Source organism: Nerophis lumbriciformis, linkage group LG01, assembly GCF_033978685.3.
Source record: "Nerophis lumbriciformis linkage group LG01, RoL_Nlum_v2.1, whole genome shotgun sequence".
Classification (NCBI taxonomy): Eukaryota; Metazoa; Chordata; class Actinopteri; order Syngnathiformes; family Syngnathidae; genus Nerophis; species Nerophis lumbriciformis.
In genome coordinates this window covers 11989585-12012956 of record NC_084548.2, presented here as the reverse complement: position 1 = coordinate 12012956, position 23372 = coordinate 11989585, and the positions used below count along the sequence as shown (strand labels likewise).

Sequence of the window (23372 nt, the reverse complement as noted above, 5' to 3'; positions counted from 1 at the left end):
AAGGTGTTTAATGATAATACAAGCATGTTTAACACATAGTTAATATTGTTAAAAAATTAAAGGTGTTTAATGATAATACAAGAATGTTTAATACATATAGTTAATATTGTTAACAACTTAAAGGTGTTTAAAGATAATACAAGCATGTTTAACACATATAGTTAATATTGTTAACAACTTAAAGGTGTTTAAAGATAATACAAGCATGTTTAACACATATAGATTCCTTTCTTTCATGAAGACAAGAATATAAGTTGGTGTATTACCTGATTCTGATGACTTACATTGATTGGAATCAGACAGTGGTGCTGATAATGTCCGCATTTTCGAATGGAGGAGAAAAAAAGTCCTCCTTTCTGTCCAATACCACATGAAAGTGGTTGGTTTTTGGCATCTTATTTGTCCAGCTTCCGTACTCCTTTGTATACACTTTACAAGAAATACATTGTCGGCAAACTCCGTAGCTTGCTAGCTTGTGCACGCCAGCTTTCTGAGACTCTTATTTTGTTAGCGCAACTATGCAACTGTGCAGTCGGTCTTTGGAGTTTTGACGACAGGTACGGCGCCAGTCTGTTGAAATAAAGTGTTTCTCGCCTTCCAGTCGGTAATTTTAATGAGCTGGCAGCAGCCAGCGTCATCTCAGAAGACCCTCGGGTGCCGTGAATGTCAATCAAGTGACGAAAGTGACGTCATAGTGAAGATTTATGATCGCTCATTTTTAGGACTATTTTTTTAATGCCTGGCTGGTGATCGACTGACACACCCTCCGCGATCGACCGGTAGCTCGCGATCGACGTAATGAGCACCCCTGCACTATAGCATTATGTAGCAGTATTGCTAAGTGCTAAACAAGAAATTCGAACTATGAACATAAAACGATCGATTACTGTACAATGTCTGCTCTCATTGCGATGACGACTGATAGGATGTTTATATCTTCCCATTTAGATTCAGAATTATTCATAATCCTCACTGAGGGTGAAAAGAAAAAGTTGCTGCCTTATCGTGTTTTTGTCTCCATCTCCGGGTATAAATTGAATTGCGCAGATGAACAACTTCTAGATTTGTGGCTAAATCTTCCTATTATCCAGATGAGTGGCATGATTTCTAATCTAGAATAACTCTGACGGGCCGAGACCTGATGATGCAGCGGCAGCAGCAGCAGCAGGACATCTGCCAGCTCAATGCTGCAGCACAAGCTAGTTACCTCTCTGTGATCAATGCACTACTAAGAATAGTTTGTCTTCGTTAGCACATATAATAACACGATATGTAAATAAGAGTATTGTTGGCGGGTTTTGGATGGTTATTCAAAGAGTTTTGTGGCCGGAATAGAGAGCCCTCATTTACTCAATTGTTAGCAGACTTCTTATTTATTTACGGCTTAGAATGCATACAAAAAAGAAAAACGTGTTCATGTCTTACATAGGAATTATGAGTGAAAGACAGCACATCTCTTTCTAATTTTTGCATATATCCAGTATGACTGATCAGCTGATATGTTCAAGAGTGCAGAAGCGTTCCCAGGGTGACGTCATCCGACCCCGAATCTAAGGAAATTGCCTAAAACATTCGGAGCGGAATATTCAAAATGGCTGTCTGAAATTGGGGCACTTTTGTCACCGCTTGCTCCCACCTTGTGGTTTGTATTTTCAGTTTTCCCTTTTTGGTGCAATTGACCTGGTCCTTACATTTGTACTTCCCCCTAGAGTTAAAGTTAAACAAGTTAAAGTACCAATGACTGTCACACGCACACTCTAGGTGTGGTGAAATGTGTGCTCTGCATTTGACCCATCACCTTGTTCAACTGTTGGGAGGTGAGGGGAGCAGTGAGCAGCAGCAGTGGCCACGCCCGGGAATAATTTTTTGGTGATTTAACCCCCAATTTCAACCCTTGATGCTGAGTGCCAGGCAGGGAGGTAATGGGTCCCATTTTTTATAGTCTTTGGTATGACTCGGCCGGGGTTTTAACTCACAACCTACGGATCTCAGGGCGGACACTCTAACCACTAGGCAGAGTTCCTGTTTTCCCCTTGTGGGCGGATTTGTGAGACATGCTTAGCTGTTTCCAATCTTCCTGATACTACTTAAGCAGCATCTTGACAGCTGGATGGCACTTGGCGATTCCACTCCTCGACTCTTCTCGCCAGAAGTTTCCAATGGTTCCCGAGTTTTTGATACCTACTTTCTTGGCTTTTTCCAGTGCCATCCAGCTTGGTGTTGTGTGGTAGTTTGCACGTCTTGAAACTCCAACCCATGTTTAGTTATTTTTGTATACCGGTAGTAGCTTTTGTTCTTTTTTCCACGGTGCTCATATTGTTTTCTCTTTTTCGCACTGTCGCTTTTTGTTATCTCCTGTTTGGATCATTGTTGTGAGTAATTTTCCTTAAGTAAAATAACTGTTTTACTCAGCGTCCGTCTGCATCCTTGGGTTCGTCTCTACTATATTGAATTGAACTGAGACAATTTTGTATTTAAGATGGATTTTCATTTTCACATACTTTTCGGGTTGGAAATACAATTAGATATGGTTTAATGGATATAATGACACCCAATTAAGCATATAAAGTCGAATTGTTTTTCTACTCTATAGGCACTTTTTATGAGCCGAATAAGGAGCGCAATCCATTTAGCACGTTTGTCTTCATGAATATGCAGAATATATGCAAATCATCGAAACACCCACCATACTGGGAGGAGAAAATGCAAAATATAAGTGTTTAGCAAACACAGTGTGATTGATCAAGACTGAAATTGTTCTGTGGCCGCTGATTTGTGTCTGGAAATGACATGCAAACAGGTGGTTATGCAGAAATGGCTAAGAGAAAGGAGGTGATTGCACTGCAGCTCCGCACTACGTATGCTTGTCAACATATATGGACTGTCAAGAATACAAATATTAGACAGTCTATTCAGCAATATTATTTCATAATTGTATAGCTGCTGGGTGACCTGAGGGGCTGATTAAAACGAATTCAATAGAGGCAATTTGGTGTCTAGTGGCGTTTTTTTAATGATGTTTTTTTATTTATTTGGAAGATAATTAATTAACATATTTCCTCCATGAAAGAAACTTATTGCAATATGCTTGCAGTTAGTGCCAGCATCTTCCTTGAGCACACCAGAAGCCAGGTAAAAAAATTGTAAAATAATAATAATGGTCTGCTGCATGTTTTAAAACAAAGAACAACACCACAGGCATGATAACATTAATATACAATTAATTAGTGTATCCATGGTAAAATGTGCAGAGCACACATAAAAACTTAATTCAAATAAGGTGGTCTCTACCAGTTATCGATTAGTAGATCACACAGGCTGTTAGGTGTTTGGATCTGAGTAGATCAGGACCCAAGTATGCAGTTTGTGCATGAAATTAAAATATTGCATATATCCTCCATTAAAATGTAAGCTTACAGTGTTGCTATGTGTTTACCTAATGTCTTGCACACACACATGCACTACTCAAGTGCATTTTCATTGGCTGTATGTTTCCATGGTTGCAGCAACTAAAATTCAAATTGAGACAGAGCATCCATAACTGTCAACACCAAATTGTTTAAAAAAAAAAATCTGCTTTAATCACAGTATCGATGAAGACAGCAGATGCTAATTTACAGTCCTCTTAATCGTAATCTTAAAGAATGATCGTGTGTGTTATACTTTCCAGACTTGTGTTATAAATACAGAAAGTTCAGGCTGCTTACTTGGTTTGCTTCAATGTTAGCTTTCAGTTGCTTCACAGCTTGTATTCTCTTTTCCATCGCCTCTTTCCTCTGCTGCTCTTTAGCAGCTTCTTGCTGCTGTAGCCTAAAGACGACAATCAGAAGGATGACGCAGTCGAGTACAACATCATGTTAGTGTAACTGGTAGTACTGTACATCAACTCAAACTCGTGCTGTTACCTTCTGACAGTCTTCTTCAAGTACTCGGCTGCAATATTGTGGTCCATGTGGCTCTTTATTATTTTCTTCTGAGACAAAGTTTCTTCTTTCTCCACAATGTCTGTATGTTTCCTGTCATCACAATGCACTGGAGGTTAAATTTGTCTTAAAGGGGAACATTATCACAATTTCAGAAGGGTTAAAACCATTAAAAATCAGTTCCCAGTGGCTTATTTTATTTTTCGAAGTTTTTTTCAAAATTTTACCCATCACGCAATATCCCTAAAAAAAGCTTCAAAGTGCCTGATTTTAACCATCGTTATAAACACCTGTCCATTTTCCTGTGACGTCACATAGTGATGCCAACTCAAACAAACATGGCGCATAGAACAGCAAGCTATAGCGACATTAGCTCGGATTCGGACTCGGATTTCAGCGGCTTAATCGATTCAACAGATTACGCATGTATTGAAACGGATGGTTGTAGTGTGGAGGCAGGTAGCGAAAAGGAAATTGAAGAAGAAACTGAAGCTATTGAGCCATATCGGTTTGAACCGTATGCAAGCGAAACCGACGAAAACGACACGACAGCTAGCGACACGGGAGAAAGCGAGGACGAATTTGGCGATCGCCTTCTAACCAACGATTGGTATGTGTTTGTTTGGCATTAAAGGAAACTAACAACTATGAACTAGGTTTACAGCATATGAAATACATTTGGCAACAACATGCACTTTGAGAGGGCAGACAGCCCAATTTTCATCAATTAATATATTCTGTAGACATACCCTCATCCGCACTCTTTTCCTGAAAGCTGATCTGTCCAGTTTTGGAGTTGATGTCAGCAGGCCAGGGAAGCTAGGGTCGATATTCTTCTCTTGATCATCTTTGGTGGCATAAGGGACGGTGTGAGCCAAGACATCCAGGGGGTTTAGCTCTCTCGTCAGCGGGAACAAACTGCCGCCATTGCTTGCCGTGCTACCGAGGTCCTTTGTCCCTGAATTGCTCACACACTCCGGCAGATTCAATGGGGGTCTGGCGGCAGATTTCTTTGACTTTATCGTTGGAAATGCATCTGCTTTGAGTGTCGCAGGATATCCACACATTCTTGCCATCTCTGTCATAGCATAGCTTTCGTCGGTAAAGTGTGCGGAACAAACGTCCAATTTCTTGTCACTTTGGCATCTTTGGGCCACTGGTGCAACTTGAATCCGTCCCTGTTCGTGTTGTTACACCCTTCGGCAACACACCGACGAGGCATGATGTCTCCAAGGTACGGAAAACAGTCGAAAAAACGGAAAATAACAGAGCTGATTTGACTCGGTGTTTGAGAAAATGGCGGATTGCTTCCCGATGTGACGTCATCGCTCCGAGAGCGAATATTAGAAAGGCGTTTAATTCGCCAAAATTCACCCATTTAGAGTTCGGAAATCGGTTAAAAAAATATATGGTCTTTTTTCTGCAACATCAAGGTATATATTGACGCTTACATAGGTCTGGTGATAATGTTCCCCTTTAATGGTTTCTATTGAGTAAGTAAAAGCTGAAGCACAAAGCAAACAAAGATTGCTTTTTGTATGCCAACATTGTACACTCACTACTATTGACTTCAAATGGGGAAGACAGTCCTTACGTATTGGGACGTAGACTCTTTAGCTGCAGAGTTTGGTGGTTTTTCCTCTCCTGCTGCAGCCTTTTCACTGCCTTCTGGGCTTTGAGCACCTTGAAGACTTCCTCTTCTTCCTGCACCTCCTGCTGCAAAAAGGAGAACTTTCCGATCTCAAGCTCCATCTCACTCAGCTCCAGTCTGAGCAGCAAAACAACACAAATATTCTCAATGTATGGGATGTACAGCATGTATGATAATAAAGACGCTACTGTCAGACAAGTATATCAACTTCTTCTTCAAAGGATCGGCTTTAATTGGCTTGAACTCAGTTGCGTTAACAAAACATTTTTACTTAAAATCGTATTAATTTTCAAAAGGTCATACACAAACATTTAGTGTATTATTAAATATACATAATTAATTTGCTCAGAACTTGCTAACAATATTAGCTTAAGCCTCATTTGAGTGTATTTTAAAGCATAATGTGTCACAGAGTACACCAGTGGCAGTCTCCTCACTCACGTATGAACTGTGACCAGATCATTGACTATACAACAACCAGCAACCTGGTAACCATCCGCGGATAAAGTAAAGGAGCACCTACGGTTAAAAATTTGGTTAAATACTCTGTGTTGATAAGTAATTCATGCAATATTTTTTTGTGATTAATCACAACCGTTAACTTCCTAAATTTGACAGCCTTAATAGAAACAACAGACTTATCTATGTATTAGTGTTATTATTTATTACAATAACTTGGAACTGAAAGTGCCTGGTTGGTAATCATTTGGTGCCTGTACAGCATTTATCACTGAGAAGATGCTGCAGAAAGTGTTATGTAAGCTGGTGATGAGAATGAAAACATGACGGAGTTCAAATAGAGCTACGAAAAACATGAGTGGCTGAGTTGAAGTAGGTGTATTAAGTGTCATTTAGATCAGTGGCTTGAAAATTTGTCCCACGGACCGGGGGCGGGCGTCTGGTTTTTTGGGTTGGTGCACTAATTGTAAGTGTATCTTGTGTTTTTTATGTTGATTTAATCTAAATTAAAAAAATATATATATATACAGTATTTTTTTTTTAAATTTAATTTAATTTTTTCTTGTGCGGCCCGGTTCCAATCGATCCACAGACCGGTACCGGGCCGCGGCCCGGTGGTTGGGGACCACTGATTTAGATGATGGGCTACCCAAAGTAAGACATTGTGGGAAATAGACAAATGTGTTTGAGGGCTTGAACCCATTAAGGGTTTAGACCAATGGTTCGCAAACCCTTTTCACCAAGTATCACCTCCAAAAACACTTGGCTCTCCAAATACCATCATAATGACCAACACTAAAATACAGTAGCGTAGGAGGCCTAAGTATTCATTATAAACAAGGCTGAGGTTTTATTTAGCAAGTATACTTAATATTTTTCCCCTGTAAGATGACACACAGTTTGAACAGTAACATTGTGTTTGAATATAGGAAAATAAAACACTGTACTTTAATCCATACTTGCCAACCTTGAGACCTCCGATTTCGGGAGGTGGGGGGTGGGGCGTGGTCGGGGTGGGGCGGGGCGTGGTTGCGGGCGTGGTTAAGAGGGGAGGAGTATATTGACAGCTAGAATTCACCAAGTCAAGTATTTCATAAATATATATATATATAGATATCTACATCCTGAAAATATGCAAACAAACTGTGTTTAGATAATTGATACTTCAAACTTGCATAAATAAATATTAAGGAATATAACATAACTGAGAGTTTCAAAATGTAATGAATAAAATGCTAAAGTTGTTGATAAACAAGCAATTATTTTAATAATTAAATATGGTCATTTTAAATGAATTATTATGATAATTTAAAATACATTTCAAATATGTTTATTTTAATGTATAATTCTGTGGCTGGATGTAATAAGGAGTCACGAAAAAATACAAATAAAAATACAATTAATTTTGATGTTTTTAGCAAAATATAGTAAAAATGTATTTAGTTTTTTTTTTAAATTAATAAATATATTTATTTTTAGGTAAAATAAACATAATAGTACAATTTATCTCTAGTCTGGATGATTTAGTTCTTGTCACCCTGTTGTCCTCCTGTCATGAAAAAAGGCTGTCCTCACTCAGGTTGCATGGAGCTGGAGGGGGCGTGGCTTCCAGCTCCGGCTGAAAATCGGGAGATTTTCGGGAGAATATTTGTACCGGGAGGTTTTCGGGAGAGGCGCTGAATTTCGGGAGTCTCCCGGAAAATTCGGGAGGGTTGGCAAGTATGCTTTAATCAAGTAATTACTTTGGTGATTCCTATCGATGGAGCCTGCGTACCACAGTTTGAGAATCACTGGATTAGACTTTATGTAGTGCTTTTCTAGACACCCAAAGCCATTTACACCAAAGTGATTATTTACTGATTCCACATTCACAATGAAGGTGGTAAGCTACTTTTGTAGCCACTGCTGCCCAAGCCTCTCAAGGCCCAAGCTGTTTGTTTACATGCTTTTTTTATTTATTTATCTTTGCTATTTGGGCTTATTAGACCCTAATTAGAATAAAAAACGAAGAATCATCTTTTTATATGATGTACTTAGTCCATAAGTAACAAACGTGTACTTCATGTTTAGTGACATGCTAATTCTTATTTTTTACACTTTTTTCCCCCAAATTCCATTGTATGTTATACTTTTCTGACTCCACCAGTTGGCAGTATAAGTGTCCACATAAGGGCCATAAGACCCCAATTCAGTAGTGTACACAATTTTGGAAATAAGAGCTAAAAGGTGCTGTCCACGCATGTGGCCACTAAGGCCTTTAGAGGCTAGGGTAGTAGACTGACAGTAATGTGGCTGACAAATTGAACCGATCACCACCAAACATTCATTCACTGTCATACACCAGTGTGGGAGGCACTGGGAGAAAGGTAGGGGAAGTGTCTTGCCCAGGGACACAACAGCGATGACTAGGATAGCCGAGGCTGGATTTATACCAGGAAGTTTCTGGATGACAGCTCTACCACCTGAGCCATGCCACAGATATTAAAGCATCAGAGGTGAGTTACTGTATAAAACAAAGTAGAAGGTGATCTACTGGAAATGCACGTTTACACAGGGGACAGTGTTATGAGCACGATTCCTCTATTTTTGTGGCTCCATCTGTGGTTGTACACACCTACTGTGCAGAACAGTGGTTCAGTTAGTTAATTCCTGCCAAAACACTTTTCCCCCACGGACACTTACTCTTGTTGCCGTAGCTCATTGTCGGTGTGGGCCTCAATCTCTTCTTCCCTCTGCAGCTCGTAACACAGATTTTTTTGCTCAGCCCGCAAACGACGGAGTGAAATGCTGGAAAATGAGATAAACACATCAGCCAATGCAGAGATGGTAAGAAAACAACTGCAGTTATATTATTCTCAACTATACGATCACTAAAAGTCCCCTGGTATGCAAATACGTGTCCATAGAGGTGGTTTAGAGAAAAAAACACGTTGTCTTTGTAACTTGTTTGTTCTACTTTTGGGAAAAGAGGCGCTCAAATAGTTGCATTTTAAAGTCCCTCCTTCTTTATTGATATACCGCCTCTGACCCGCCCCTAGCTAAATGAGTCCAATGAACCCCTGAATGAAGTGAAGTGAAGTAAATTATATTTATATAGCGCTTTTCTCTAGTGACTCAAAGCGCTTTACATTGTGAAACCCAATATCTAAGATACGTTTTCAAACCAGTGTGGGTAGCACTGGGAGCAGGTGGGTAAGTTCCTTGCTCAAGGACACAACGGCAGTGACTAGGTTGGCTGAAGCGGGGATCGAACCTGGAACCCTTAAGTTGCTGGCATGGCCACTCTACCAACCGAGCTATACCGCCTCACCGAGGGGGAGGAAAGCTTTGTTATAAAGAGGCTTCACTACACATTACAAAAAAAAAGAAGGCCTGGACCTCTGCCAACCATACGCCAGTCAGCTACTGACGTTGGAGCTGTAAATTTGATCACCTAGTGTCTCTTTAGGCCAGGGGTCCCCAAACTATGGCCCGCGGGCCGTATCCGGCCCCCCAGCATCCAAAATCCGGCCCACAGGAAGTCCTAAGTTAAAAAAAAAAGTTTTTAAATTTAATTTAATTTAATTTTTATTTTTTTAATCTTTCCTTTTTAATCCATTTTCTACCGCTTGTTACTCTTGGTGTCTCCTAGCCGCTCAGGCAAATCATATTGTCTAAAAATGAATTTTCCCATCGATAACGTGACAATGTTAAATGTTGATGAACATCAATGTTAATTGATGATAAATGGCAAAACGGATTATAAAGACAATGTATATACCGTATTTTTCGGACTATAAGTCGCAGGTTTTTTCATGGTTTGGCCGGGCTCCAGTGCAACTTATATATGTTTTTTTCCTTCTTTATTATGCATTTTCGGCAGGTGCGACTTATACTCCGGTGCAAATTATACTCCGAAAAATACTGTATGTATATATATATATATATATATATATATATATATATATATATATATATATATATATATATATATATATATATATATATATATATACAGCCTGGCCCTCGGCCAAATTTTTAAACCCAATGCGGGCCCCCGAGTCAAAAAGATTGGGGACCCTGCTTTAGGCTAACCTAGCATGATGTTGCGGTTACAATGTTAATGTAATGTTAGCAATGTAGCTCATATAACCATGCTAGTGTCGCTAACGTTTGTGTTCTCCTGTCCAACAACTTAAGGGGCCCTAGTGTGCAAAACCCACTTTTCTTTCATGTTGGTCCCCGTTTTTGGGATCCCCATAAGTCCCGAAAAATTTGAATCAAACCTTGGCGGCATGACAGAGATGTTTATAAAACAGTCTTGCCTTTTACCAAACATACTCTAAACAAACCGTTGGGAATTTAAGACTTTAGTCAAGTATTTTGTCTTAGTTACGTCAGCGGATATTTCCATATCGACCTACTCAGTGGCCTAGTGGTCACTAGGTCGGTAGGTTGTGAGTTCAAACCCCAGCCGAGTCATACCAAAGACTATAAAAATGGGACCCATTACCTCCCTGCTTGGCACTCAGCATCAAGGGTTGGAATTAGGGGTTAAATCACAAAAAATTATTCCCGGGTGTGGCACCGCTGCTGCTCACTGCTCCCCTCACCTCCCAGGGGGTGATCAAGGGGATGGGTCAAATGCAGAGGACAGATTTCACCACACCTAGAGTGTGTGACAATCATTGGTGCTTTAACTTTAACTCTATATATGGTAGAGGTTTACCCAAAGAGCTTTGTGCGAGTCCGCCATTTGTAGTCGGTACGTTACTTTTATTCTCTATTCTCTTGTTTTAGGGCAGACTGGCTCGTACATGCACATGCATGCTAAAATACTTGGCTATGGCCATTTCTTAGAAAAAGTAGCGCACACACTTAAAGTTCAATATTACACGGTAGTTGGGGTCCATAATATTCCGATGGTGTTTTTCCCGAGATCGCGTTATATAGAAATTCTTATTTTTTACCCTTCTCTATTTGGAAAAGTTATGTGCATAGCTTGGCTACCTAAACCTGCTTGGTGGATAGTGCCCCCACGTGACGTGACGTGAATGGTGGATTGTGCTCCCACGTCACAGAATAGGGCGTGCACTATCCACCAGTAGGTTTGGACATCACTGTGTCTGTATTTTGTTTCTTTTAATTTAGTTGTATTCTTATTAAATGTCATTGTTTTTGGAGACTTTCAGAAAGATTTACTGTGTAAGATTGTAAATACACAATAATTTGGTGGAAAATAACATTAATGACTCTGGTAGGAAAAAAACGGGCAAACGGTCAGGGCCCTCCGCACAATCTTGTTATATACAAAAAGGAACCGCACAACATCGAAATATGAGTATAGTTCTAACTTATATCTGTCAGTAGACTCCATGTGGAAGCACTGACATCTACAACATGGCTGACGGGGTGGAGACCAGTGACGTGCGGTGAGGTTGATGGCTGGTGAGGCACTGACTTCATCACAGTCAGATTTACAAACATATGAACCCTAAAGAGTATCTTATTCACCATTTGATTGGCAGCAGTTAACGGGTTATGTTTAAAAGCTCATACCAGCATTCTTCCCTGCTTGGCACTCAGCATCAAGGGTTGGAATTGGGGGTTAAATCACCAAAAATGATTCCCGGGGGGGTGAACAAGGGGATGGGTCAAATGCAGACGAAAAATTTCATTACACCTAGTGTGTGTGTGACAATCATTGGTACTTTAACTTAACTTTAACTTTACACATACAAACTGTAGCACACAAAAAAGCACATTTAATAAAAAAAACTTTATTATGGTCTTACCTTTACTTATAAATGAAGTCCACAACTAAAGCCCTCACTTAAACTTTCCACATGCAAGATTGAATCTATTTAAAAAAGTGTAACCGAGGGTTTATAAATGTCGCCTATACTGTATGAAACTACAAAATAACAAACACGGAGGCTCCAGTTTACACGAGGACCACTTTATTTACCTTCTTTCAAAAACCTCCGCTCCACTTCGTGTCATCACTTCCGCTCTTAGCGCCTTCAAAATAAGAGCTCAAGGCATATACTGTATAACAGCGCATAACAGGAACTTAACATCACAAAGAGAAAAGCCCATAAAAATCGGTTACAAAAGTTATTTAATAAGAAGCCAAAAAGTGCAAAAACAATAATGTTCGTGTTGGAGGAGTTGTGAATTAGATACACCTGCAGTCTGCAGGTGTATCTAATGTTGTGGCCCTGCAGTCATTCACAACTCCTCCAACACGAACATTATTGTTTTTGCACTTTTTGGCTTTTTATGAAATAACTTTTTTAAATAGATTCAATCTTGCACGTGGAAAGTTTAAGTGTGGGCTTTAGTTGATATAACAATTCTACGGCGGGGGTGCAGGAGGCGGGATTACTGGAGCCTCAGCCAGTGCGTCTTTTGCAGCCGTTTTATAATCGCTCAACACAAGAAATACGTCACACATACAGTTGTTGACAAAATACACTGTACATTATATACCTCAGCTAAGTAAACTATGGAAATGTATAATATAATTCATATAGCAATACAGTCTCACTGCACCGCAGGCCAGCAGTTAGCCGAGTCCGGAATCCACGTTGAGGCACAACTGAGTGACGTGCCTCAACTGGCTGCTGTTCACCGCACCGTCTCTTCTCAGTATTTGAACGGCAAATGTGAAAATTCAGCGATTTTGAATAAAAATAATCTAAAACTGGTGAAGTTAAATGGAAAATAACTCTATAGTATAATCACTGGATACATATAACAATTTAATTAATTTTTTTTCTTTTTACATTTTTTTTCTTTCCATGATGGCAGGTGAGGCCCCCGCCTGCACGTCACTGGTGGAGACGCAATCGAAGGGGGCTTGGTCTGGTTGAGGGATTCGGTACATATATAAGACCGCCCACTAAACGGTGCATTGTAAAGAGACATCAGACAGCAGCTTAAAGATGGTCTTTAAAACAAAATATATGCAAAATTTAGAGCAACGCGCCACCTTTACAAGTTATGTAGACCACAAGGAGGTGATTTAAATGTAGGAAAAAAATTATAATATGACCCCCTTAAAGTTACATTGTTGGATGTGATATATAGCCCTTACTTTACCTTGGACAAGTATAATTACAGTGTATATGTAAAAAAAATCTGTTAATTGCAAAACAAATACACATTCTGTCTGATATAGGAGTAGACACACTCAGCTCAATGGCATCAAAGCTACAGAAACACAAATGTGTGTTAAAAAAACTAAGACGCATAATAGTACGCATGAGGGCTTACCATAATTAAAATGGTTAAAAAAATACTATAATATGGGACCTTTAAAACAGAAATGTGTTCATTATTGTTCATAAGGAAACTGACTTGTCTTCTTCTGCTTCTGGATGTTCTATTTCACGCTCCAAAACATCCCGCTGCTCCTGTAGACTCCCAATGCGCTGACGTAGGAGGTTAAGGGCCTTTCTGGAAATGGAAACAAAGATGAGATGAGACAGACAGCTTGCAAGTGTTGACAGAGAGACACAATCTGAAAGTAGAGTCAGTCAACCCAAAAGCATCCGGCTCACAGATTGTGCTGTCGCCGCTGCAATGAAAGGAAAACTAATAAAAAGGCCCATACAGCGTACAGTATGCCAACAATTTTATGACGCAGAGTGCTGATCGGCATGAAAAGAAAATTAAATGGCGCACGGCATGTGGTAGGAGTCGCAGATGGGTTAAAAGCTGCGAGTGCTTGAGTTCTATTTGACTCATGTTTGATCGGAGTGCAGCACAGCTCCATGATGACTTTGAAAGATCCCATGTGGACAGAAAATGACAGACACATTTGCTGGGGCTGCATCATGCATCACCGGCTGCTCGAGATGGAAGAAAGGAATAAAGCTGACATTTTGTTTTTTTTTCCAATCAAGTGAGATGACGAACCGGTTGTTACAGGAATTAACTTCTGGAGCCTTGAGCAAGATATTAGAAACACACATAAACTGGAAGGCTGTTTTTGTTGCTTAGACCAAACCTGGCTTTCACCAAGGAACACGCCTTCTGTCTCTGGAAGTCGTCCAGCTGGTCCAGGTTCCGCCTCAGCTTGAAGATCCGTGCCGTCTCTGCAAAAGTCATGTCTTTCTCGTCTGCAGATTCACCCACAAGGTCACCATCACTATCATTGTCCCTTGGGGGTAAAAGGAACATTGACAAGAAGGTATTGTTACAATAAAGTCACGGCATTCTTGTAACCAATGTTCCCTCACACGTCCTCTGCACACAGCAAATTAATGCCACGCAGAAAATCAAAAATCCCATCTGAACTTTAAACAAAATAAACACATTACAATTTATTCTGTATGATTTTGAAATGCAACTCTGTGAGTGACAAGTGACAACAAGAGTGGCCCCAATGAATAAAACAATCTTTGTCAACACAGTTCAATTATCGTGTGTCGAGACACTTTACGGACAGGAATTCCATCAATCACTTTATTGAGCAAAACTGTTTGTAACCACACCAAAAACATGAGTAAAAAAAACTTTTATCTATAAAAACTGGTAATTTTCTGCCATACAAACCAGGCTTAAACCAACTTTGTCATCCGTCGTTTCAACAGAAGCCGCTTGCTCTGTCTCACCTGCACCAACACCTTTCATTGTTATGCTGATGACACCCAACTCTACATGCCCCTAAAGCTGACCAACACGCCGGATAGTAGTCCGCTGGAGGCGTGTCTTAATGAAATTAAACAATGGATGTCCGCTAACTTCTTGCAACTCAACGCCAAGAAAACGGAAATGCTGATTATCGGTCCTGCTAAACACCGACATTTATTTAATAATACCACCTTAACATTTGACAACCAAACAATTACACAAGGCGACTCAGTAAAGAATCTGGGTATTATCTTCGACCCAACTCTCTCGTTTGAATCACACATTAAGAGTGTTACTAAAACGGCCTTCTTTCATCTCCGTAATATCGCTAAAATTCGTTCTATTTTATCCACTAGCGACACTGAGATCATTATTCATGCGTTCGTTACGTCTCGTCTCGACTACTGTAATGTATTATTTTCGGGTCTCCCTATGTCTAGCATTACAAGATTACAATTGGTACAAAATGCGGCTGCTAGATTTTTGACAAGAACAAGAAAGTTTGATCATATTGCGCCTATACTGGCTCACCTGCACTGGCTTCCTGTGCACTTAAGATGTGACTTTAAGGTTTTACTACTTACGTATAAAATACTACACGGTCTAGCTCCGTCCTATCTTGTCGATTGTATTGTACCATATGTCTCGGCAAGAAATCTGCGTTCAAAGAACTCCGGCTTATTAGTGATTCCCAGAGCCCAAAAAAGGTCTGCGGGCTATAGAGCGTTTTCTATTCGGGCTCCAGTACTATGGAATGCCCTCCCGGTAACAATTAGAGATGCTACCTCAGTAGAAGCATTTAAGTCCCATCTTAAAACTCATTTGTATACTCTAGCCTTTAAATAGACCCCCCTTTTAGACCAGTTGATCTGCCGTTTCTTTTCTTTTCTCCTCTGCTCCCCTCTTTCTTGTGGAGGGGGGGGGGTCCTCTCTAAGGTTTCTCATAGTCATTCACATCGACGTCCCAATGGGGTGAGTTTTTCCTTGCCCTTATGTGGGCTTTGTACCGAGGATGTCGTTGTGGCTTGTGCAGCCCTTTGAGACACTTGTGATTTAGGGCTATATAAATAAACATTGATTGATTGATTGACCAACACACGCACTCATGGCACTTAGCCAGTGTTGCGTTTATGGCCACACAAAAAGTCGGACAACCCCAACGCCACACAATGTGTAAATGCCAGGTTGTAACACTCTGACTCCTCAATCAGATGTGTGCTTATTTTACTGCCATTTATTAAGAATGTTAATCTAAGGATATTAGTCATGAAATATTGTCACTAGATTTCATAAATGCTAATAAAAAGATGTATTTTACAAATACAAAGTTACAGGAACTAAATGAAATCTCTGAAAGGGGTAACATTTCTTTTAAAGGCTGGACCCGCAGCCAGACATACAATACTAGCACATAGGTCATGAAAAACATGTTTTTTTGTTATTGTCATTGTAAGAGGGCAAAATCACTTATATCAGAAAATTATTTTAATAAAACATTTAAATTGTTATGATGTCAGGTTTGGGACAGGTGTGACGCTGGTGTGGCCACAGTGTGCACGTCTCATGTTGCTCACATGTGCTCCACTGAATGCTCAGGGAGTTTGTGCGTTTGCTCACAAACATTAAAAATTACAGGGAACATTGCTTGTGCGTTTGCTCACAAACATTAAAAATTAGAGAGAACATTGCTTGTAACCCTCAAAGTTTTATAATCATTATGGTCAATGGCGGATGGCCCATTAGTTGCGCAGTCCTACCCCTGCCTAAGACGTTTTGCTTGATTGCGGCTAGGGTTTTTTTTACCTTAAAGTAGAGTGGGATGCATAGGGAGTCTCACACTCTATTCACTTAATTATATTCAAGAACAAAACACAATGAGTGCGCCCTGTGTTATTTTCTATGCAAATACACAGACAAATGATTCCCGGGCGCGGCCACCGCTGCTGCTCACTGCTTCTCTCACCTCCCAGGGGGTGATCAAGGTTGATGGGTCAAATGTAGAGAATAATTTTGCCACACCTAGTGTGTGTGTGTGACAATCATGGGTACTTTAACTTCAACTTAACATTGTATCTTATTTGGTTTCGATGGTGAGAAGAGGTGCCAGGAATGAGACTAAGTGAGAGTGTGTGTTCAAAATTCGGGCCAAACAAAAGGACATTACGGGCCAAATTTGGCTCGCGAGCCGCACTTTGGAAATCCCAGCCCTAAAGGCAAAGATGTTCAGCAGTAGAAGAGTGACACATGTGTGTGTGTTCTGTAGCATGGTCCATTATAGAATACACAATACTGATATCATTTTAGGTACAATAACCCACAAATTACTGCGGCCTATTAAAACAGTGCAATCCAGTGATATCACACCCCGATGAGATGGAGACAAAAACAGATTAATATTGTCTCAAACAAAATCCAAAAATACTTACTCGGACAACTCGTTTAACCACTCAAGATCAGGAAGCTCCTCTGCTTCTTCATCCTTCTTCGTCATCCTTAAAGTCTTTAAGTCAGTCTTTATATCATCCTCTGCCTTCCCTTGAAGAAACAAACATATAATGAATTCACCTCCGTCCCAATAAAAGGTCAAATAAACATATGGTCTACTCTCAATGCAACATCAGTTAAAGTTAAAGTACCAATTACTGTCACACACACACTAGGTGTGGTGAAATTTGTCCTCTGCATTTGACCCATCACCCTTGTTCACCCCCTGGGAGGTGAGGGGAGCAGTGTGCAGCAGCGGTGGCCGCGCCCGGGAATAATTTTTGGTGATTTAACCCCCAATTCCAACCCTTGATGCTGAGTACCAAGCAGGGAGGTAATGGGTCCCATTTTTATAGTCTTTGGTATGACTCGGCCGGGGTTTCAACTCACAACCTACCGATCTCAGGGCGGACACTCTAACCACTCGGCCACTGAGTAGGCTAGTGCATGATAGACTGACCATACGTCCTCTTTTCACCGGAAATGTCCTCTTTTGCGGGGCTGTCCGGGCGGAGTTTCTTCAATGCCTCAAATGTCCGGCATTTTGAGTTAGGGTTGCGTGTATTTTCTATGTACGTTCAGGGTTAAGAAGGGGTTAAAAACAAAACAAATTGTGCACGCAGCAGCATTCGTGAGGGAGGGGCAGAGACAGAGAGAGCGAGAGAGTTATGATAAACGCGCTTGCGTGCCCAGGCTCTGCTTTTTATCCATAGATCTATCAGATTTGATTTTTTATTATCTATAGCAGGGGTGTCAAAAGTGGGCCCCGGAGGCCATTTGCGGCCCACAGCTAATGTTTTAAAGGTCCACGGCACATTCTAAAAATACTATTAAAATTAAAAAAAAAACATGACAAAAGTGAAATAAAGAAGCTTAAAGGTGAAATGTAATTTAGAAAAAGTTGCAATGTTGACTAATAAAACAATGCTGTTTTTTTTCTTCTTTCAAACGGTCATTGTTCAAAACATAATATTGAATCAAAATCAATGTTATGAATTAATGACCTATCCAAGGTTCCGATTACTTCACATCAAATATTCCACTTAGAAAAATATTTTTGGTGGAAAATTTTGCACATTTTGTGTTTGCCATTAAAAACATAGTTTTGTTTGACAAAAAAGGGCGGGAAACAAACAAACAAAAAACAACAACATAAAAAAAACTAAAACATTTTGAAATGAGGGTTGGATCTGAAGTTGATGTAGACTCCAGAGATTTAAGTGTTAATTATAAAATGTATGTATGCCCTGGCACAACATTATCATCATTTCATGACCGAAGCAAAACACTTTTTACACTTTTATACTGAAATAAATACACCTACAACTTATTAAATAAAAACATAGAAAAAACTACCAGCAGCGGTAAAGTTCAGATCCATGAAGGAAAGAAGAAAGTGAATGAATGTTTATAACTGAATACATTTACATATGTATACACATTTGTTTTCTTTTTTTTATTATTTTTTTAAATAAATGAAGTAACGTTTATGACAACCTTTTTCCAAAACACAATATAGAATGTGAGATATAACAGGATAATGCATAAGTTTATCATTTTTTTTCAAAACGCTTACAAAAAAGTGGGACCCCAAAAATTTACTGTGAGACCCCATTTTTATGACTTGATGGGGTCCCTGTGACCCCATTTTGAAAATTCCTAGCACCAACACTGCTGTCAACAGAGCTTCCGTTTATCTCGAAAATCCTCGAAAAAATTGTCGCACAGCAGCTAAATGAACACTTAATGTCTAACAATCTCTGTGAACCTTTTCAATCCGGTTTCAGGGCAAATCACTCTACGGAGACAGCCCTCGCAAAAATGACTAATGATCTACTGCTAACGATGGATTCTGATGCGTCATCTATGTTGCTGCTTCTTGATCTTAGCGCTGCTTTCGATACCGTCGATCATAACATTTTATTAGAGCGTATCAAAACACGTATTGGTATGTCAGACTTAGCCTTGTCGTGGTTTAACTCTTATCTTACTGACAGGATGCAGTGCGTCTCCCATAACAATGTGACCTCGGACTATGTTAAGGTAACGTGCGGAGTCCCCCAAGGTTTGGTTCTTGGCCCTGCACTCTTTAGTATTTACATGTTGCCGCTAGGCGACATCATACGCAAATACGGTGTTAGCTTTCATTGCTATGCTGATGACACCCAACTCTACATGCCCCTAAAGCTGACCAACACGCCGGATTGTAGTCAGCTGGAGGCGTGTCTTAATGAAATTAAACAATGGATGTCCGCTAACTTCTTGCAACTCAACACTAAGAAAACGGAAATGCTGATTATCGGTCCTGCTAAACACCGACATTTATTTGATAATACCACCTTAACATTTGACAACCAAACAATTACACAAAGCGACTCAGTAAAGAATCTGGGTATTATCTTCGACCCAACTCTCTCCTTTGAGTCACACATTAAGAGTGTTACTAAAACGGCCTTCTTTCATCTCCGTAATATCGCTAAAATTCGTTCCATTTTGTCCACTAGCGACGCTGAGATCATTATTCATGCGTTCGTTACGTCTCGTCTCGATTACTGTAACGTATTATTTTCGGGTCTCCCTATGTCTAGCATTAAAAGATTACAGTTGGTACAAAATGCGGCTGCTAGACTTTTGACAAGAACAAGAAAGTTTGATCATATTACGCCTATACTGGCTCACCTGCACTGGCTTCCTGTGCACTTAAGATGCGACTTTAAGGTTTTACTACTTACGTATAAAATACTACACGGTCTAGCTCCGTCCTATCTTGCCGATTGCATTGTACCATATGTCCCGGCAAGAAATCTGCGTTCAAAGAACTCCGGCTTATTAGTGATTCCCAGAGCCCAAAAAAAGTCTGCGGGCTGTAGAGCGTTTTCTATTCGGGCTCCAGCACTATGGAATGCCCTCCCGGTAACAGTTAGAGATGCTACCTCAGTAGAAACATTTAAGTCCCATCTCAAAACTAATTTGTATACTCTAGCCTTTAAATAGCCCCCCTTTTTTTAGACCAGTTGATCTGCCGTTTCTTTTCTTTTCTCCTCTGCTCCCCCCTATCTCTTGTGGAAGGGGAGACACACAGATCCGGTGGCCATGGATGGGGTGCTGGCTGTGCGGGGTCGGGACCCGGGGTGGACCACTCGCCTGTATATCGGTTGGGAACATCTCTGCGCTGCTGACCCGTCTCCGCTCGGGATGGTTTCCTACTGACCCCACTTTGGACTGGACTCTTACTGTTATGCTGGATCCACTATGGACTGGACTCTCACAATATTATGTTAGACCCACTCGACATCCATTGCATTCGGTCTCCCTAGAGGGGGGGGGTTACCCACATATGTGGTCCTCTCCAAGGTTTCTCATAGTCATTCACATCGACGTCCCATTGGGGTGAGTTTTTCCTTGCCCTTATGTGGGCTATACCGAGGATACTTGTGCAGCCCTTTGAGACACTTGTGATTTAGGGCTATATAAATAAACATTGATTGATTGATTGATTGATTTATAAAGCAAGTTTCCATGTGAGTTGGGAAATTGTGTTAGATGTAAATATAAACGGAATACAATGATTTGCAAATAATTTTTTTTTTTTTGTGTGCAAATAATCATTAACTTTAGAATTTGATGCCAGCAACACGTGACAAAGAAGTTGGGAAAGGTGGCAATAAATACTGATAAAGTTGAGGAATGCTCATCAAACACTTATTTGGAACATCCCACAGGTGTGCAGGCTAATTGGGAACAGGTGGGTGCCATGATTGGGTATAAAAACAGCTTCCCAATAAATGCTCAGTCATTCACAAGAAAGGATGGGGCGAGGTACACCCCTTTGTCCACAACTGCGTGAGCAAATAGTCAAACAGTTTAAGAAGGACGTTTCTCAAAGTGCAATTGCAAGAAATTTAGGGATTTCAACATCTACGATCCATAATATCATCAAAAGGTTCAGAGAATCTGGAGAAATCACTCCACGTAAGCGGCATGGCCGGAAACCAACATTGAATGACCGTGACCTTCGATCCCTCAGACGGCACTGTATCAAAAACCGACATCAATCTCTAAAGGATATCACCACATGGGCTCCGGAACACTTCAGAAAACAACTGTCACTAAATACAGTTTGTCGCTACATCTGTAAGTGCAAGTTAAAGCTCTACTATGCAAAGCGAAAGCCATTTATCAACAACATCCAGAAACGCCGCCTGCTTCTCTGGGCCCGAAATCATCTAAGATGGACTGATGCAAAGTGGAAAAGTGTTCTGTGGTCTGACGAGTCCACATTTCAAATTGTTTTTAGAAATATTCGACATCGTGTCATCCGGACCAAAGGGGAAGCGAACCATCCAGACTGTTATCGACGCAAAGTTCAAAAGCCAGCATCTGTGATGGTATGGGGGTGCATTAGTGCCCAAGGCATGGGTAACTTACAGATCTGTGAAGGCACCATTAATGCTGAAAGGTACATACAGGTTTTGGAACAACATATGCTGCCATCTAAGCGCCGTCTTTTTCATGGACGCCCCTGCTTATTTCAGCAAGACAATGCCAAGCCACATTCAGCACGTGTTACAACAGCGTGGCTTTGTAAAAAAAGAGTGCGGGTACTTTCCTGGCCCGGCTGCAGTCCAGACCTGTCTCCCTTCGAAAATGTGTGGCACATTATGAAGCGTAAAATACGACAACTGTTGAACGACTGCAGCTCTATATAAAACAAGAATGGGAAAGAATTCCACTTTCGAAGCTTCAACAATTAGTTTCCTCAGTTCCCAATTGTTTATTGAGTGCTGTTAAAAGAAAAGGTGATGTACCACAGTGGTGAACATGCTCTGTCCCAACTACTTTGGCACGTGTTGCAGCCATGAAATTCTAAGTTAATTATTATTTGCAAAAAAAATTAAGTTTATGAGTTTGAACATCAAATATCTTGTCTCTGTAGTGCATTCAATTGAATATGGGTTGAAAAGGATTTGCAAATCATTGTATTCCGTTTATATTTACATCTAACACAATTTCCCAACTCATATGGAAACGGGGTTTGCACATACCAATACATGGATTATGGCTTTCCATACATGTATATCCTTGTTTATGATTAAATAAAACTTACCATCAATGTCCTCATCCGAGCTATTGTGATCAGACTTTAGTTCACAGCTGTCTGACTCCACATCCAAGTCACATCCATAATTGTTGTTCTCCCCCATTTTGCCTGAAAACACATAACCTTGGCTTGACGTTGTAGCAATTACAAATAGGTGATTAAACACTTAATCGGTCAAATGTTCCCCTGTTATTGCGTATCGCGATGCATTCACATCGAATGGGCAATGAGTCAACAGTTTTGTGTTGTGACACGCGAGGGCAGCAGGCAAATAAAGAGAAATACCAGCCGACGTTAGCTTCTTAGAACAGTCAAAAAAGATATCCAAATATAAGTTACCCGTTCGTTTTTTACTTCCCGCGGCACTTTCTTAACTGCACTTTAAAAAGCTCCCAGTGGCTCGATAAAGACTGCCATGTTTGTTACTGTTTCCTTGGCAACGGGGAGACCGCCACCGGAAGTATATACGCGCCGCGGACAGATGCAGATGCCTATTTGGCATTATCCTCAAAATTGTAAAATAAGATGACTTTAGTGAGCTAAATTACGTGTTTATTTATTTATATTAGCTTTTATCCTTCTTCGAGTCAATTGTAATGGTTTTGTATTCACAACAATAAGACACGGCTTTTATTTTTCAATTATGCACTTACTTCCTGTTTTTTTTTTTTTGGAAATGCCTCGAAGACAACTAATCTTACTTAGCTGAAATTATTGTTTTTAATTATACTACAGTATTAATTCCAAACTTAGGTTTAGTACGGAAGTGAATGGTAAATCAATAAATCATTTATAACAAATATTTTGTCCCCTCTTATAGTACAAACCCCGTTTCCATATGAGTTGGGAAATTGTGTTAGATGTAAATATAAACGGAATACAATGATTTGCAAATCCTTTTCAACCCATATTCAATTGAATGCACTACAAAGACAAGATATTTGAGGTTCAAACTCATAAACTTTTTTTTTTTTTTGCAAATAATCATTAACTTAGAATTTCATGGCTGCAACACGTGACAAAGTAGTTGGGAAAGGGCATGTTCACCACTGTGTTACATGGCCTTTCCTTTTAACAACACTCAGTAAACGTTTGGGAACTGAGGAGACACATTTTTTAAGCTTCTCAGGTGGAA

At 40.2% G+C, this 23372-nt stretch overlaps 1 protein-coding gene across 3 annotated transcripts in view; it reads right to left on the bottom strand.

Annotated features, from left to right (window-relative positions):
- Positions 1–22684, bottom strand: part of cfap74 (cilia and flagella associated protein 74) — a 152916-nt gene extending 130232 nt beyond the window's left edge. For all 3 annotated transcript variants that reach the window (XM_061974844.1, XM_061974851.1, XM_061974859.1), the window contains exons 1-9: positions 22577–22684; positions 22244–22345; positions 17079–17187; positions 14027–14179; positions 13375–13473; positions 8716–8820; positions 5518–5691; positions 3906–4016; positions 3708–3810 (exon numbers count right to left, since the gene is read on the bottom strand). In XM_061974844.1, the coding sequence (XP_061830828.1) occupies positions 3708–3810; positions 3906–4016; positions 5518–5691; positions 8716–8820; positions 13375–13473; positions 14027–14179; positions 17079–17187; positions 22244–22340 (951 nt within the window). In that variant the 5' untranslated portion in view covers positions 22341–22345; positions 22577–22684. The remainder of the gene's footprint in view (positions 1–3707; positions 3811–3905; positions 4017–5517; positions 5692–8715; positions 8821–13374; positions 13474–14026; positions 14180–17078; positions 17188–22243; positions 22346–22576) is intronic.
- Between the last annotated feature and the right edge of the window lie 688 nt (positions 22685–23372).